The 16353-nt window shown below is 39.1% G+C and overlaps 2 protein-coding genes across 2 annotated transcripts; one reads left to right on the top strand and one right to left on the bottom strand.

Moving 5' to 3' along the window:
* Positions 1-3653, bottom strand: LOC124881154 (zinc finger MYM-type protein 1-like). Its single transcript, XM_047386687.1, has 3 exons — positions 3461-3653; positions 3009-3297; positions 1-2661 (listed from the first exon to the last, which is right to left on the bottom strand). Exons 2-3 carry the CDS (start codon positions 3292-3294, stop codon positions 1496-1498), a joined length of 1452 nt encoding a protein of 483 aa, XP_047242643.1. The 5' UTR covers positions 3295-3297; positions 3461-3653; the 3' UTR covers positions 1-1495.
* Positions 3654-7241: 3588 nt separating this feature from the next.
* LOC124881092 lies at positions 7242-16353 on the top strand. Its single transcript, XM_047386590.1, has 11 exons — positions 7242-7359; positions 7431-7540; positions 7623-7736; positions 7819-7924; positions 9207-9270; positions 9748-9791; positions 10910-11094; positions 12277-12360; positions 12486-12727; positions 14917-15021; positions 15100-16353. Exons 1-11 carry the CDS (start codon positions 7242-7244, stop codon positions 15152-15154), a joined length of 1227 nt encoding a protein of 408 aa, XP_047242546.1. The 3' UTR covers positions 15155-16353.

Here is a 16353-nt window from a genome sequence, read left to right as displayed (position 1 = left end):
AAAATATATGAATGTTAAATTTTCATCATGACATTATGGAAAATAATGAACTTTATCACAATATGCTAATATTTTGAGAAGGACCTGTATAAGTTCAGTCCATTTACCATGAAGCAGTGGTGCCTCCAGAAATGTTTCATAGGGGTTGCCAGATGGGGCCACTTAAATTCTTGGGGTGGCACATTGACACTGAAAGCCATAATTTCAGGATTTTATTGTACTGTTGTAGTAAACCTGCCTGTAGCAAATCAGAAAGACTTAAGGAAACGCTTACTGATATACTTTGATTTATTGTGTTATATTTAATATTACTAATGATCTAATGTGCATAGACTAAAAACAGTACAGTTAACATTTTGAATTGCACTACGATTCCGTTTTATTGTGTAATTATATTAGGAATAAGGAGTGCATTTATTGTGAACAAAACAATTACTGGAGGAAAGCAGATACTGGCAGATATAAATAAAAGCAAATACAGAAACAGTCATATCTTTACTTTACGTAACAGGAATTTCCCAACAGGGATCAATAGTCGGATTCTTATCACCTGGTTTCAGAACAGCTTTATTCGCTTGTGGCTATGTTTTTTTGGCAAACACATCCACAAAGTCATCAAGGTTTATAGGCCTAGCCCTTCTTGATTCTACACTCAGCACACCCAAATTGCTTAAACATTTATCAGCCGTGGTACTTCTCAAGGCAGTTTTGATTAACTTTAGCATAGAAAAACTCCGCTCACAGGTTTCAGTGCTCACAGGTAACGCAAGTGCAATTTTGCCCACTTTAAACATTTGGTGGAAGACCTCCTTATATGGCTCCAGAAAGACAGTGAGCTCTATTAATGCCTTTGGTGTTTCTGGACCACTACTTTGCTTCCTCTCAAGAATGCGCTTAAGCTGTTGGATCTCATATTGTTGATCCTCAGTATTGCAGTTGTATTGTGAGGCAAATGGCAACACTACATCTTTCTCACCAAATGTGGCGCTGCACTGTATCCCTTTCATTATGATATAATTTTCTTTAGAAAATCTTCTCTTCACCTCAGAGAGAAACACATCAATAACTGGAACGAATAGACCTGTCCGAAAGGACTCCTTCTCTGTGCTGACTTGTCTTTGAACTATTGGAGTAAACAAGTGATGCCCTCAAGCAAACAGCTTGGTCTAACCTGACGGCCTGGAGGTGTGGCACTGATGTTACATTGCTCTGTCAGAGTTACAGTATTGTCCCAGATGTCATTAAAGAGAGAGCCTTCTCTGTAACTCTCCAATGTGTCAAATCAAGTTGTGGGGACTGTAAAATATCTGACAGATGTTTTATCTCACCAAGAACACTGGTGAATGTTACAGGGAGGCTAACAAACCTGAGATCTATTTGGGCTAATAAACCTCTTGCCTCTATAGCTCTGTCACCATTTTGATCTTCTGACATTTCTTTTAGTAGATGTATGATGGCTGGCAGTCTGTCTCTCACTGTCTTGCAAGCATTATACCTACATGGCCACCGTGTATCTATCAGTTTGTAACTCTCTTGGGGCCCCCTGAAAGATCTCTCTCTGTACCTCAAGCCATCTTTGGTGCACATATGACCCTGACACAAAGACATAGAGTTTCTGCAAAAGAGAAAGGAAGCAATTAGCTTCAGGGATGCATTTCACACTGTCAACTAATACTAAATTTAAACAATGTGCATTGCAGTGCACATAAAAAGCTAATAGGGCCTCTGATTTCATGCGTGCTTGCACACCTGTGTTTTTCCCGCTCATGACTGAGGCTCCGTCATATGCTTGCCCTACAAGGTGGTTTTTGTAGTCAAGGCCATGCTTCTGCAACATTTGAATTATTTTCTGTGAAAGTGATGCAGCATCGAGGCGCTGTGCTGCCTTAAAGGCAAGGAAGCTCTCACATACTGACCCTTTGTAATAGTATCTTATTACAAAGGACATCTGTCCTTTTTTGCTTAGGTCTTTACTCTCATCAACCAAAATGCTGAAAGCCTCACTTTGGGTAACTTCACTAGTTATTGAAGTGCAGACCATTTCAGCTAGACAATCAATTATTTCATTTTGTGTATCATGCCCAAGATATGTTGCATTTCTTTGACTTGTCATTTTTCTTTTGACTGTGGGATTGTGTTTGGCTAGCAGTTCCATAATAGCAAGAAAATGTCCTTTATTCTCACCTTCTGATTCTTTATGAGCCCTCTGTGCTATGTTCTGCATAGCTGTGAGGAGCAGGGTTTCTCCAACAACTTTAATGTACTCTCTATTTTCCTTCACTAATTTATTGTATTCTGTATCTAAGGAGGCTGACAGAGAGGATGTGGTTGAAGTGGATTTTTCATGCTCTGCCCATGCTAACATGGCATTACTATGTGCTTCAGATTTGGCATGGCCTAAAAGTCCCCCATCTTTGAAGGTTGCCTTTTTCCAATGATTGAACCCCTCTTCAGATGTAAATACTGAACCACCTGAGGAGGGGAGACTGAAGTGCCGGCAGGCATAACAGTAGGCAGAGTCTTTACTCTGAGAGTATTCCAGCCATTTATGTGTGTTGTACCAGTCTTTAGAGAAGCATCGTCTTCTGTCCCCTGGATAGGTATGAGGGAAGACTTTCAGATGTGGCTGCTTGGGCTGCTCTGCTCTTGACTGGGAGATATCTATGATGCAGCAAGAGGCTAAATTATTTATTTTGACATTAAAATGATAATAACAAGAATGGTAATAATAATTAATATAATAATAATTATTACAATATTATTATTAATAATAATAAGCCTCTCGCCATGTATCAATTATAGCTGTAATAATGGCCTGTAGTAGGCATTTCTATTCAGATCAATAAAACTCAACAACCAATAAACATTAATCAAAAAGCTTCAAGTGATTGTGTCATGATTTGTAATTTAATAGAAACACTCTAAACAAGTCTACATTTCTCCAGATGATGTTACTATCTAGGCAAGTTATCACTTTCATTATTACGGCCACATGGTTGTAACTTCACCTGTTGGTCCAGGAACAGGTCGAACACCTGCTTTTGCTGAGTTTTGTCGCGCTTCTGTGACCAATGGTGCTGACTGTCCCTGGTCTGCTGCTGTCTGATGTTCCTCCTCACTGTGCTTTACTAATACTGGCTGTGTATCCTTGTCATCCTGTTCTGTCTGTTCCTCTCCTCCATCCTCCTCCTTATCCTCACTAAGCCTATGTTGCTCCCCTGTCACTTCTTTCTCTCCTCCTGCTGTAATTTTCTTCTTAAAATAAGAAGAGATGTCTGTGGACTTTCTCTTCATCGTCTGAAAATTGACATAGCATACAAGCACCAGCTAACGACGTTAGCTACATAACTCTGTCAAAACATGTCAAAAACACATCAAAAAGCTACTGTAACAGTATACTGTTATCGCATATATTCCCCCCTCTTCTTTTACTAAAGAATATTTTGACTTATTTATTTACCGGCAGTTTTATTCGTCTTCTCTCTTAGTTCCGTTGGATATCGTTGCCCGACGAGCACGCGATGAGCTGCTGCTGTCTGAGCGCGAAACAGCAGCATGGAGGGAGAGCGGGAGAGGGCAGCCCACGGTGCGCGATAGAAGGTCAAGAAGAGCAGCTGCCTGGCTGGCTGTGCATTTGGGATGAAATGCTTAACTGATGCTACTATAATTTATACTGACCAGCGGGGTGTCCAGGCGGGGTGGCCACCCCTTGGTGGCGGCATTGTCATGAAGCTCTTGAAGAGAAAACCAAGAGAGCAAAGCAGTAATCAAAGCAAAGGGTGTTACTTGAAAAATCTAAAATATCAAAAGGTTTAGAGTCACACTTATTGTTTACTACATAATTCTATGTCTGTTGATATATATATATATATATAAACTGTTTTGCTTTTACTCTTAAAGTTTTAGTAACGTTACAGTTTTCTGATAATACAAATTTTAAAGACTTTGAAGACGGAAGTTTCATTTGTCGTAGTTTTTTTTTTTCATTATCATTTGTGGAGTTAGGTAATTACAGCACAAATAAATTACAATTATTAAGCAATCAAGTTATTTTAAGATTGCATGGGATATTTGAAATAATATGCTGTTATTATTAACTGGAAAGATAAAACCATTTTTTCTATCCATTCCAGTCTGTCTAAGCTCAACCTGTTTATTCAGGTTGAGCTTAGATGGGGGGCAGAGGATAACAGGCATTCCAGCTCAACTATAAATTACTTCAAGCGCCCCACCTCGGACCGTCACAGACTAGAGGGTTTTTTCTCTTACCAGCCTCAGAAGAAGTCAAACTACCTGACAGTACAGCAAGTGTTTAAACACAAAGATGGCAGTGTGATGAGACCTTAATTTGCTTGTGAATATTCAGCTAAGACTAGAATACTCTGATCTCAACACAATATCTAGTATATTTGGATGGTATAGTGTCATGAGTCACAATTAAAGTAATGTGACTACTGTGCCAGACATTGCTGGCTATCTCCATACGGGTTGTTGCGGGCCAGCCGATTTAAGGTCCAGTGCTGTTTGGCATCCCCAGTCTGTCCCTGTCCTCTGAGACTCATTAAAGAGAGGAAAAAGATTTAATCTATGTTTTCACTTCAACTGTTGGCAATTACACAAGTATGTTTCTAGTCAATGAGAGACTGAGAAAATCTCTTAATAAACAAGCTGAGAAGCCTAGTCAACGGCCCCTCCTCCTTTTTTACTGCATCACCTTATAACATCTATAGCATGTTCTTATCGCTGCATTGCTTTTTGTAGTACTGAAGAGGAGTCGTTGTTCCCTGAGCTCAGGTGAGTCCAGTTTTTCTTACTTACAGTCGGTATGAACATCTTAGGCTGCACCAAGTTAATTAGTAGCGTTATAGATTAAATGTTTCTGTTCTCAGTTTGCTATCTTCAGTGGTGGGAAATGGCTGAAAATATGCCTGCTTGAGTGGTGTTTTGCATGTACTTTATATATGAAGTTTAATAGGCACAGAGCTGCACAATGTCCTGTGTTTGTACTGTTTAAAGTTAAATTTGACCCTGAAACTCGTTTCTTAACCCTCAGGTAGGTGCTGATGAGTTGGCTTATTAGAAATGTCAGCTAACAGCTGGGCTATATACTTCATACACTGAGTGAAAATGCTGTTTCTTTTGTTTTAACATGTTGCAAACCTTCATTATTTTTTTAAAGATACTATCAGTTGTCTGTTTGAACTGGCTGCCATCATAATCAGAAGTAAGGAATTCCTCAGGGTGTGAGACAGGCGTGAAGAGCTCCTATGGTCTCTGCACCAGGAGAAATTAAGCAAAACAAGTTGAGCGGGTAAAACGCATGAACAGGAATTCAGTTATATTATGCAAACTATGTTCAGACCTCCTGAGACGTGCTTAGTAAACAACGACAACATTTGAAAAAATATGAATAAAAATAAATAAATAAAAACATTTGTCCGGAATTGCAGTCATGGAGAACCCCAAAATGAAATGCTGATAAAAGCAATGCCCTCCTAAATCTGTATTATTCCTGTTGGATACAAGGCACAACTTTCATGTTTTTCCACATTTTATTTTGTTTAAATAAAGAGGAATTCTGTTACAAATGTTTGGGTATGTGTGCACTGACAGGGGCCCTTCAGCCAACAAATTATGGTCAATAATTTATTACTTTAAAGACACAGTAGCATTGTGAGATACACTATTTTACTAAAAGTATTTACTTTTACATGCATGAACTTTGATGAAATCCTATTCCAGTTTGTTGATAGACCCAACTTTGCCAGCCATCGCAACTTGAACTAATCTGTAGACATCTTTCACAAGGTTTAGGAGTGTGGTTACGGGTAGTTGAGAAAACCAGAACTGTAGCCTCTGTTCCAATTAATCATAATGGTGTTCAAGAAAGTTGTCAGGATTCTCAGCAGGCTAGTCAAGTTTCTCCACACCGGTCTTTGTACACCTGGAAGTGACTGGAACACCAGAAATGGTTTGGTGGTGTGACCCAATACTTTTGGCACTATAGTGTATTTTGTATATGAATAGTATTTGTAAGGAGAGTTGAATCTCCACAGACTGAAACAACATAATACCTGACCTACACCTGCTGTTCACCTGCTTGAGATTTCATGCACGACTTGCGCTTAACCTCTCCAACCTGTCCAATTTGTAACAATATTGCTTCTTGGAGAATTATGCTTCTAACTATGCCGAGATGTAATGCTAATGTTCTTGCTCGCAGGTTTGGACAGAAACATTAGAAAACATGGAGAACTGTTGCTCCAATAAACCTGCTTGAATCTGGAGATTGTTTCCAGCAGGAAGTCTCACAGATTACTGTTTTTCATGATCAGGATTTCCACACATCTTTCATACATTTCCAGATTTCTCAATCCTATTAAAGTTCACTATGAGTTTGTGACAGAGGCCTTTACAGTAGTCAGGCTTTCAGGATGGATGGATGGATGGATGGATGGATGGATGGATGGATGGTTGGATGGATGGATGGATGGATGGATGGATGGATGGTTGGATGGAATGATGGATGGATGGTTGGATGGATGGATGGATGGATGGATGGTTGGATGGATGGATGGATGGATGGATGGATGGATGGATGGATGGATGGATGGATGGATGGATGGAATGATGGATGGATGGTTGGATGGATGGATGGATGGATGGATGGTTGGATGGATGGATGGATGGATGGATGGATGGATGGATGGATGGATGGATGGATGGATGGATGGTTGGATGGATGGATGGATGGAATGATGGATGGATGGATGGATGGATGGATGGATGGATGGATGGAATGATGGATGGAATGATGGATGGATGGATGGTTGGATGGATGGATGGATGGATAGATGGATGGTTGGATGGATGGTGGGATGGATGGATGGATGGATGGATGGATGGATGGAATGATGGATGGAATGATGGATGGAAGGATGGATGGTTGGATGGATGGATGGATGGATGGATGGATGGATGGATGGATGGATGGATGGATGGTTGGATGGATGGATGGATGGTTGGATGGAATGATGGATGGATGGTTGGATGGATGGATGGATGGATGGAGGGTTGGATGGATGGATGGATGGTTGGATGGAATGATGGATGGATGGTTGGATGTTGGATGGATGGATGGATGGATGGATGGAATGATGGATGGAATGATGGATGGATGGATGGTTGGATGGATGGTTGGATGGATGGTTGGATGGATGGATGGATGGATGGATGGATGGATGGATGGGAACTCTGCATGCTGTAGTTCACATTGGTTCTGTTTATGTGTGTGTTACAGGGGAATGATGCTAAGTGTGTCCGTTTATCTGTTCTGGTCCTTCATTGCAGCTCCTTCAGGTAAGAAAGATAATTTTTTTATTATAGTAGCACAAAAAATCACAGCTTTTCATTTTTGTATAATTTTACAGTTTCTTCAGAAGGGGTAGGCCCTGCTCCTCAGTGCCAACCTGGGTGGCTTCCCTTCGGACAGAGATGTTTTGCTTTCTTCCCGGTGTGGAGTTCTTGGAGGACTGCCACTGTAAATAAAAATTAAATCATGTTTTCATTGAAGTCCCACAATGTTACTCCTGCGTGGTGTAATCTGAACATTCTTGTCTCAGACTTTGTGCTCCCAGAGTGGTGGGGACCTCATGTTGCTTCACACACCAGAAGAAAAGCAAATTGTCCTTCAACTGACAAAAACCAGCATACCTGTGTGGCTGAAAGGAAACCAGGTAAGGAGAGAAGTTCAGCACTTGTTTTTGCTTTTTTTTAACATACCCCTCATTTCCATCTTTGTTTTTCTCTCTCTTTAAGAATGGCTCTTGGTTTTGGAGCGACGACTCTGTCTTTAACAATTGGACTAACGAGATGGATGAAAAGACCAAAAAGTTTGGGGCCTGCATGCAAATGATTCCAAAAAGTAAACAAAATACCCAAAGATATTGTTTACACAAGAAGCAATTATTGTTTGGGTTATGATCTTACGAGTTTACGTTTAATTTCTTGTGTGGTGTAAAAGTTGGTTATAGAGCTCTAAAATGTTTTGGGTGAGATAGAAGTCTTAACACATTTAGCTATTTGTTTTCTATTTGTTTTAAAACCAGAAACTACTACATCTTTACATTTCATCATGTGTCAGTAAACACAAAGGCCCCGTTTACACTGAATTAAGACTGTAGTACAACATTAAAATCAGCCACAACATGGCACAACATGCAGAATCTTGGTGAGGTCTTCTGGCACATCATTAGACATGATGGGACAAGAATGTTTTTCATTAAAAATACACAAAATACCTCTGGGGTGGTTAAGTCCATTCCTTATCATTGTGGCAGGTATCCTGGGTAAGATATAGGAGGGCATTGTGGCACCAAATGCACTATATCCTTCCTGTGGTACTGGTAAACGATCTGTAGATTGTTCATTGGAGAACTGAATAAATGCCATGCTGTAGTAAGGTCCCTTGCACAAATTGGCCCTCACTGGGCCCCACGCATCCTGAAGTGTACACACAGCTCCAAATTGCGCCCACACCTGCCTTTGCTGGTTGCTGAAAGACTAAAGGAAGGTGTAATGTTTTTTAGCCTGCTGTTTAAATATAAAATATTCATCAGCCCTAGCGAAGTCATCAGCTTTAAACTGGAAGTGGAAGTGGAGAAAGAAAGTGTGAGCAGTCGCTTAAATTGTGATAACATACATTTTCAATAGCTACAGTGGCACTCATAAAAACTAGGTTTGGGTTTAGGGACTCAATTGGCTTACAATTGTCAGTAAATATGACACAAAATGCTTTTAACTTTATCATCCCATGGTGCTGACAAGCAAGTGAAAATACTGAGGGTGTTCCCTTCCCCAAAGCAAGGGTAAAACTAATGGTTGAGGTGCAGAAACCTGCAGTATTCATAAAAATTCAGTATCATTTACACAATATAGCACAAAAAAACTGATGCAGCAAGGAAAACCTATTAAGCTTGTACTAAGAATACACAGCAGTATCCCAATTGCCTACATATTGAAATATAGTTTTCAAATTAATGACACATTTAATTAGTCATGAAGTTCCTGGAGCTCTTATTACGATCTCAATCCAGTGTGATGGGGTCTCAAATATGAACAAAATGCAAACAAAACAGTTAAACTCATACAAATCATATTTAAATAAAGCATCAAATTAATAGTACTGCATGTGTCTTTGGTTTTAGCTGGACAGCTGCAGAGCGCCCCCTGTGGAGACCTTGGGTTCTACATCTGCACCAGTTCACTGAGGTAGGTCCAAGTTGAGAGACGATGTCTGGGGGAGTAATTTAACTTGCTTAAATAGAATGCCTTTATACCAGAGGTTCGTTGAGTTTCAGCATCTGAAAACCCAAGCAGAACTGGGCCTGGTGTACTTTCTATGGCAAAGAAAAACAAAGAGAGCACAAATGGTTAAAAGCACAGACACAGCAAACCACCTAAGAACTGAGTCAGGAGTACTTTCTATGCAAAGGTAAAACAGATAATTCTGTGAATAGCGCAATCCAGAAAGAGACACAGATCAACACACAAACAACAGGCCAGGCGCACCTTCTATGCAACAACAAACAAAATCTAAGAGAAAACAGAAAGTTATTGGCAGCAATAGTTGGATGTAAAGTCTAAATGGAGAGTGAAGACACCACAGTGATGAAACGTGATAGGACAACCCAAGCCCTCCTCGCTATGAACTTTACATTTTCCCATGTTGTCTCTGTTTCCTTTCAGTCTTAGCTCCACTGACCTCAACAGCCACAAGCGCCTTCAACAAGGTGAGACTATAAAGGTGTCTGTAGTATTTTTTGAAATACTGTTTACCTGGTGGAAGAAGTACTGTGGAGAAGTCCTAAACTATTTTTATATTTTTTAATGCTTTCCTTAATTGTCTTGTACTTTTATGTTTGGGAAATCCCTCTCACAGTGCAGCATTCAATATGTTGGGCTTAATGTGAGCTAGTTTAGTTATTAGCAAATGCTAATAAGTGTCTAAAGACAGTTAACGTTTTACAAAGTTAATCATTTCTCTTGGCACAACCCAGAAATGAATGACCAGCCGTGATATCAGTGTGAAATATCTGTTGGCTTCAGATCATTCTTATATAACACCAGTCCCGGCGAAAGAAGGTTTGAATTCAAAGGCTTTTCAGCCCCCAACTCCCAGGGTACACACGCAAATCATAAAAACACACCAATACACAAAATATAATAGAATTTATTACAATAGAGCAAAATGATTCAAATCAGTGATGCTAAACTTGAAAGGTGTTGTCTCCCAGGTAACATCAAGGTGGTCAATCATAATAAATCTCCAGTTCCTGAACGTGATTTCAGTGTTTCCACCAACAAAAAGAGGTTCCAGAGCATGAACTCTGAGTGAACTTGGGCACCACAAAATACCTGGTTGTTCTGCCCGAACCGTAAGGTCAACTTTGGGAGGGTCGAAGCTGCAGACAATAGAAGCAACAATTACAGTGGCGAAGAAGAAGAACATGCCGTATAAACATTATTTATGTTTGCAAAAACACACCAAACACACATTGTATAACTACTTATTTCCGTTACACTTGCAGATGCTGAACATATGCAATGAAAAAAATTGTACATACTATCGTTCTTGCAGGAAGTCGCGTCTCCTTTTCCGTAATAACTGTAGTTTATGGATGCTCTCTTTTTGTAATAGAGGGAACATTGTGCACTGCTCAGCAAGTACCACTGTCTCTCTTTCCCCCTGGGTTGTGTAACGCCCACTGTGGATGACTCAAATAAATAAATATTTTGTGAATATTTAGTGGCCCTTGTTGAGCAGTAGAGAAGCTACAGCTTCACATAGCAATATGTCTCTCACCACCCTGTGAAACGTTACTTTTGTTTGCATCTCCTTCTTGCTCAGGAATTGTCCCTGGATTGCTTTTGTTTGACGACGTATGGGATTCCAGTTCTGTTCAAGCCGAGGAGATTTTTTACTTTTCCTCGCTGCTCAAAGGGCTGAGGTCTGGAAATTTGACGGAGCGCTGCTATTCCACATTCATGCAACAGGAGGAGCTCTACCTGCTCAGAGTTAAAAGCACTCTTAAGGTCAGAGATCACCACTGTTATACTATTGTATGTTTTGCTTCATTCTAACTCTACGTCTCCTGTTGAATCATTGAGTCCTTGCTGTTGTGAAGTCCCTTTGTACTCATACAGTCTATCACTGATATTAAATAAAAAACAAAATCCCTTTCTTCATCCATTTAGAAGTGTTATAATCATTCGGTTTTAGGTTTTGGTTCTCATTTGTGTTTGTTTTCATAGTTTTCTATATTCTTGCTTTATTCAATCAATTTCTCTGTGCTCTTCAGTGACAATTAACTCTTGTCTTATTAGTTATTCCCTTTAAGTTTAGTTTCTTAATTTATTTCTGTTCCATTCCCTGTGTATTCTAGTTTATTTCCCTTAGACTGGTATTTGTCTTTTCCACCGGGTTTAGTGTTTCCTTGTGTCTGAGTTCAGCTCTATTCATGTTAATTAGTCTCCCTTTCTCAGCTTCCCTCCTTACCTTCTGGTTTAGCTGCTCCACATTAACTCACCGGCATCCAGTGTTATTCTCCACTCAGAATATAAGCTCTCCAGTTCTTTTTGATCTTCATTTGATCCTCCCATTACACTTCCTATTTTCATGTCCATTTCCATGCCTGTTTTCTCTACCTGTGGCCCTCATCCTGTTCTCCTTGTAATCTTCTCTAAATTCTCAATTTTTATCAATCAATCCTCACTATGTTAATTCCTCGCTCCCACCTGTGGTCTAGTCCTTCACCTAATCCACACTCCATGGCAAAGTTTCACTGTGATCATAACTTTAACACAGAGTTTCTATTCAGCATCAGTTAAACAGCTCAGACTCCTAAAGGCTTTCCAGTCTAAACAAGAAATTCTGCCAGAGTCCAAACTGAGCTATCTAGTCCACTTATGGTCTTCTCTGATCACCTGTACAGCAGCTCAGTTTGCTTCACGCATGTTTGCCTCTTTTTTAATCTTTTTCCATGTTTCTCTTTGACCTTTTACATGTTTTATTCCATTACATTATTTGTACTTTTACTTTGTTACATTTGTATTGTTAAGGCTGTAAGTGTCTCTAAATCTTAACCTATGCTTTATTGCTTTGGGACTTTTTCTAAAGCTCCTAACCACTGAATTTCCTCCTTCAATCATCTGAAAAAGTTCAGTCATGTTTGTTCTGCAGGTTAAATGTACAAACAGCCTCTTTTTGCATTATAGGTCCTGATTAACGGTTTGCATGAAGACAACAAAATAAGATCACTGCTGCTGGACACACTCAGACAATACAGGAGGAGACACCAGGTGAAACACACACAGATATATTACTACTAATATCACTGTTAGTTACTGTAAACTGCTGATAAAAATGAAAAGTAATGTATTCTGGTTAACTTTGTAAGTCAGATCTTCATTTTCTCCTCCTGCAGAGCCTCCTTCCTTCTTCTCCTACCCCACAGTTGATCCAATGGTCCCTGCAGTCTTTCCACCGGGTGGTTCTAGAGGACCCAGTGTACTGGCTCGTGGCTTTGTCGGCCCGGGCCTGCCTACAGAACTTTGTGGATCAGAAGCTGCACCAGGAGCTTGGACCGCAGATTCTAAAGGTTGTGAGGAAAAACAGTTTCTACCAGGCGTGGAGGAGAGAGAACGTGAGGTTTCTCTGGGTAAAGAGGTAGGTGTGAACTGTTTGAAGGAAATGTAGAAAATCGAATCAATATCTAAATAAAATACTTTTATAAAAGTATTTTCAGTTACTGCATTACAGTCAATTCAAATAAATTTAAATTTTCTTCATTTTGTCACGTTAACACCAGAAAATTCTATGTATTTTATTGGGATTTTATGTGATAGACCAACATGGGTAGATTTGCTTACAAATAAAAATCTGAAATGTGTGGCAAAAGTTTGTATTCAGTCCCATTTAATCTGATACCCCTAAATAAAATCCAGTCAGAAGTCACCTAATCAGTAAAGAGAGTCTACCTGTGTGTGAGCTACAGGAGAGGGACAGAGGGAAGGTACACGTTGGCTTCACCTGCGAGCGACAAGGATGGTGAACTGGACAAACCTTCCTGACCACTTACCCCACTGACCCAGAGGTCACTAGGGCAACATAGAATGTGAACAGGAAATCGTTAAATCCTTCAACAAATTCATCACCTGTTACTCATTTCAAACCTGGACTAGATTTGCTCCTGAGAGATCTGGCTCTATAAAAATGCGTAGGTATACAGGAGAGAAAGGGAGGGTGCAAAGGGTGATGGCATCATGATATACCAGAACAATCCAGTGTCATTTAATTTAATGGTTGATTATGACCTAGAAAGCTACGTTTTAAATATCATTGTGTCCAGATATATTAATGGCAATCATTGTGATTTATTGCAGAAAGTAATTTATGACATTAAGTAATAATGTGGATTCAAATACAATGACAGGTCAAAGCAAAGTTTTTCTTTACCATCATAGAGACGGAAGAGAAAATAAAAAATTGACTGTATTAAAAAGGAATAAAAAGACAATAAATTACAATAAATAAACTTATAAATAATCTGCAGGATGTAGCAGATGCTATTAATAATTCCTTTATAGACTCCATATTTACTCGTGCCCATTGTTTTTCATCCCATAATATAAATTTGTCTGTTCAAAAACAACCGAGCCATCCTTCAGTGCAAGAGAGTCACAGAACTCAGACTATATGATCATTAAAACCATCCAGAACAAAGGAAGCATACAGCACACACTAAAAACAGCTGGGTCAAAAATAACACACTTAATATCACAAGCGTAGCTGGTGTTATCTGTTATAAAGGCCTTTCACAGATTACATTCTAGAAAACACAAACTACTATTGACCAAGCTGGGCCAATTCAGCTTTTCATCAGGTGCAATAAACAGGGTTTAATCTTACTTAACCAATTGATCAAAAATCAATAACTACCACTTGCCTCCTCTTCGTCTGTCCACAGGTCTCCCTCAAGGATCAATTTGACCATTACTGTTTTCAGTCTACTAAATAAACTTCCATCAGTATGTCTCAATAACTTTCTTCAAATGTATACAGATGATACAGCGATATATACAGAGGATCATTACATGAAAAAAGTTGCAGAAATCCTAACAGTCCTTGGTTTGTAACACAGCCTGGTTAGATTGGTGCTGCTTAAAACTAGATGTAACCAGAATGGTAACTATGATCCTCTCCAGATTTAAAAGATCCAAGTACAGATTTAGATTTTTAGGTGTCAGGAACAAGAACACCGGTTGTTCCAGAACCTTGGAGGTTGATACCTCGTTTCAAAAGGTCTGCAGTCGTGAACTTACGCTGCCTCTCTCTCCACAATCCTGTCGTCTTATTATATGATCGGATGTCTGAGGTTTTTTTTATTAGTTTTTTATACCTTCAGTGTTGTTATTAGAAGAAAGCAATTGTAAAACCATAAGAAGTCTCCTCTCAGTTTCTTACAAGCTGTCCAGAGGACACAGCAAATGTGGAAAAATTTGATCCTGCCAGATGTGAGGAAAATTAATCCTGATGGTTTAAATCCAAATCTAACATGGTAAATAACCCTGAATAATTCTGGGCGCCTTAACTCCACATGGTGGTGGCAGCATCATGCTGTGGGGATGGGACAAGGAAACTGGTCAGAGTTGATGGGAGGATGGATGGAGCTAAATACAACATAATCTTGGAAGAAAACCTAGAGGTTCACCTTCCAGCAGGACAACATTTTTCTTCCACCATACGAGATCAATGTTTATATTTATTTCCATTTCTCCTGAAATTTTAAAAAATGTTTATAATTTGTTGTTTAATCTGTGTTTTGTTTTTCTTAGTAATATTGATTTGTTTGATAGGTACAAAAAGGTGCTAAAGAAGTATCAGGATCAAATGGATCCCTTTAAAGCGATCAACATTTTCAGAGAGCACATGATGAATCAGAGGAGCCTCCATACAGCTGTGTAAGAAACATGCACATCTGTCTGTTCATTAAGGTGATGAAGCGTGGGTAAACGTCATGGGTTTTTTTTCTGCTGCAGGGTCTGTGAGGATGAAGAGGATGAAAAAATCCACAACAGGGTTGATGTTTTATAGATGTTTTGAATTTTCATTGTTTTCCTCAGAGTTCAACTCAAATATTTTATTATTCATTTTAATATTTTCCTAACAGAATTCTGTACAAGATTGAATATTTTGGGACTAGTATTAAGGAATATCTCTTTTTAAGGGTTTTCTTAGATTTTTTTTAATCTAAAGAAAGTATTTTTCAAAGATGTTCTCATCTGATCATCGATTTATAAAATGGGTGCTACATTTATAAAGTCTATATCAAAACTAAAAATAAATGGGTTACAATTCTTGGGTGTTTGTGTTTTGATCATTTCCTTGTTGTTCACCTATGTTCTATAGGTCTTGCCATTTTCACTTAATTTCTCTGTGTTCATTATTGTTACTAAGGTGTTTCCATGTTAGTTAATTCCTGTGTGTTCAGTGTCTTAGCTTTTTCGTGTGCTTTGTCCTTTGTGCATTTGGATTTATTTCTCTCAGTTCAGTGATAGTCTTTACTCCTTGGTTAGTAGTTTGTGTCTAGTTGAGCTCCCTCTGTGTTAATTAGTCTCCCTCCCTCCAGCTTCCCTGCTTTCATTCTGTCGCAGCTGTTCTACATTTCCACTGATTCACTCATCTGGTTCCTTTGCCATTTTCCACCCCTCCCTCAGTATTTATGCTCCTGGATTTTTATTGTTCCTTGTTGGATTCTTCCATTACGCTGCCTGTGCTCCATGATCTACTCATCCTGTAATGTCCGCCCTGTAAGTTCTCCTTTTCATTCATCATCAACGAACTTTGTTTTGCTACTGTGAGTCAGTTTCTGCACTTGGGTCCTTTACAAACCTCATCACGAGAAAGTGGCTATTTTTGGGTTTGAAACCATAATATTAGATCATTTTAGAATAAAAATGAGATTGCTGAAACATATCAAGAAGAGTTACTTTTGCACATCAAATCCTGCTAAAGACATTAAATACTGCAGTTATCTTCTAGCTTGGCAGGAAGTTACCATCATGATACAATTTTCCTCCAGTTTACTACAACAGTCTCCTTTTTACTCAAGAAATTATGTGTGTTTAATGTGTTACAAACCTTTGAGTGTGAAGTACTTGTTGTCTTGTTTTTTAAAATTATTATTTTAATCATGTTTCTGTGAAAACTGTGCTCAGAATTCTCTCTAACATATGAAAATCACAGCTGGTTAAAATTATAGCAATAAAGTCTTCATCCCTCTTCTCCTCTCA

This window comes from Girardinichthys multiradiatus, chromosome 14, assembly GCF_021462225.1.
Source record: "Girardinichthys multiradiatus isolate DD_20200921_A chromosome 14, DD_fGirMul_XY1, whole genome shotgun sequence".
NCBI classification, from domain to species: domain Eukaryota; kingdom Metazoa; phylum Chordata; class Actinopteri; order Cyprinodontiformes; family Goodeidae; genus Girardinichthys; species Girardinichthys multiradiatus.
This window is presented reverse-complemented; position numbering and strand designations above follow the sequence as displayed.

Excerpts from the sequence above, each read along its gene's own strand:
- LOC124881154 (XM_047386687.1), bottom strand. The coding sequence starts at position 3,294 with ATGAAGAGAAAGTCCACAGACATCTCTTCTTATTTTAAGAAGAAAATT. Across the intron at positions 2,662-3,008 it reads ACCTGTTCCTGGACCAACAG|ATATCTCCCAGTCAAGAGCA; the intron begins GTGAAGTTACAA and ends GCTGCATCATAG.
- LOC124881092 (XM_047386590.1), top strand. The coding sequence starts at position 7,242 with ATGGATGGGAACTCTGCATGCTGTAGTTCACATTGGTTCTGTTTATGT. Across the intron at positions 12,361-12,485 it reads AATACAGGAGGAGACACCAG|AGCCTCCTTCCTTCTTCTCC; the intron begins GTGAAACACACA and ends CTCCTCCTGCAG. Across the intron at positions 15,022-15,099 it reads AGGAGCCTCCATACAGCTGT|GGTCTGTGAGGATGAAGAGG; the intron begins GTAAGAAACATG and ends TTTCTGCTGCAG.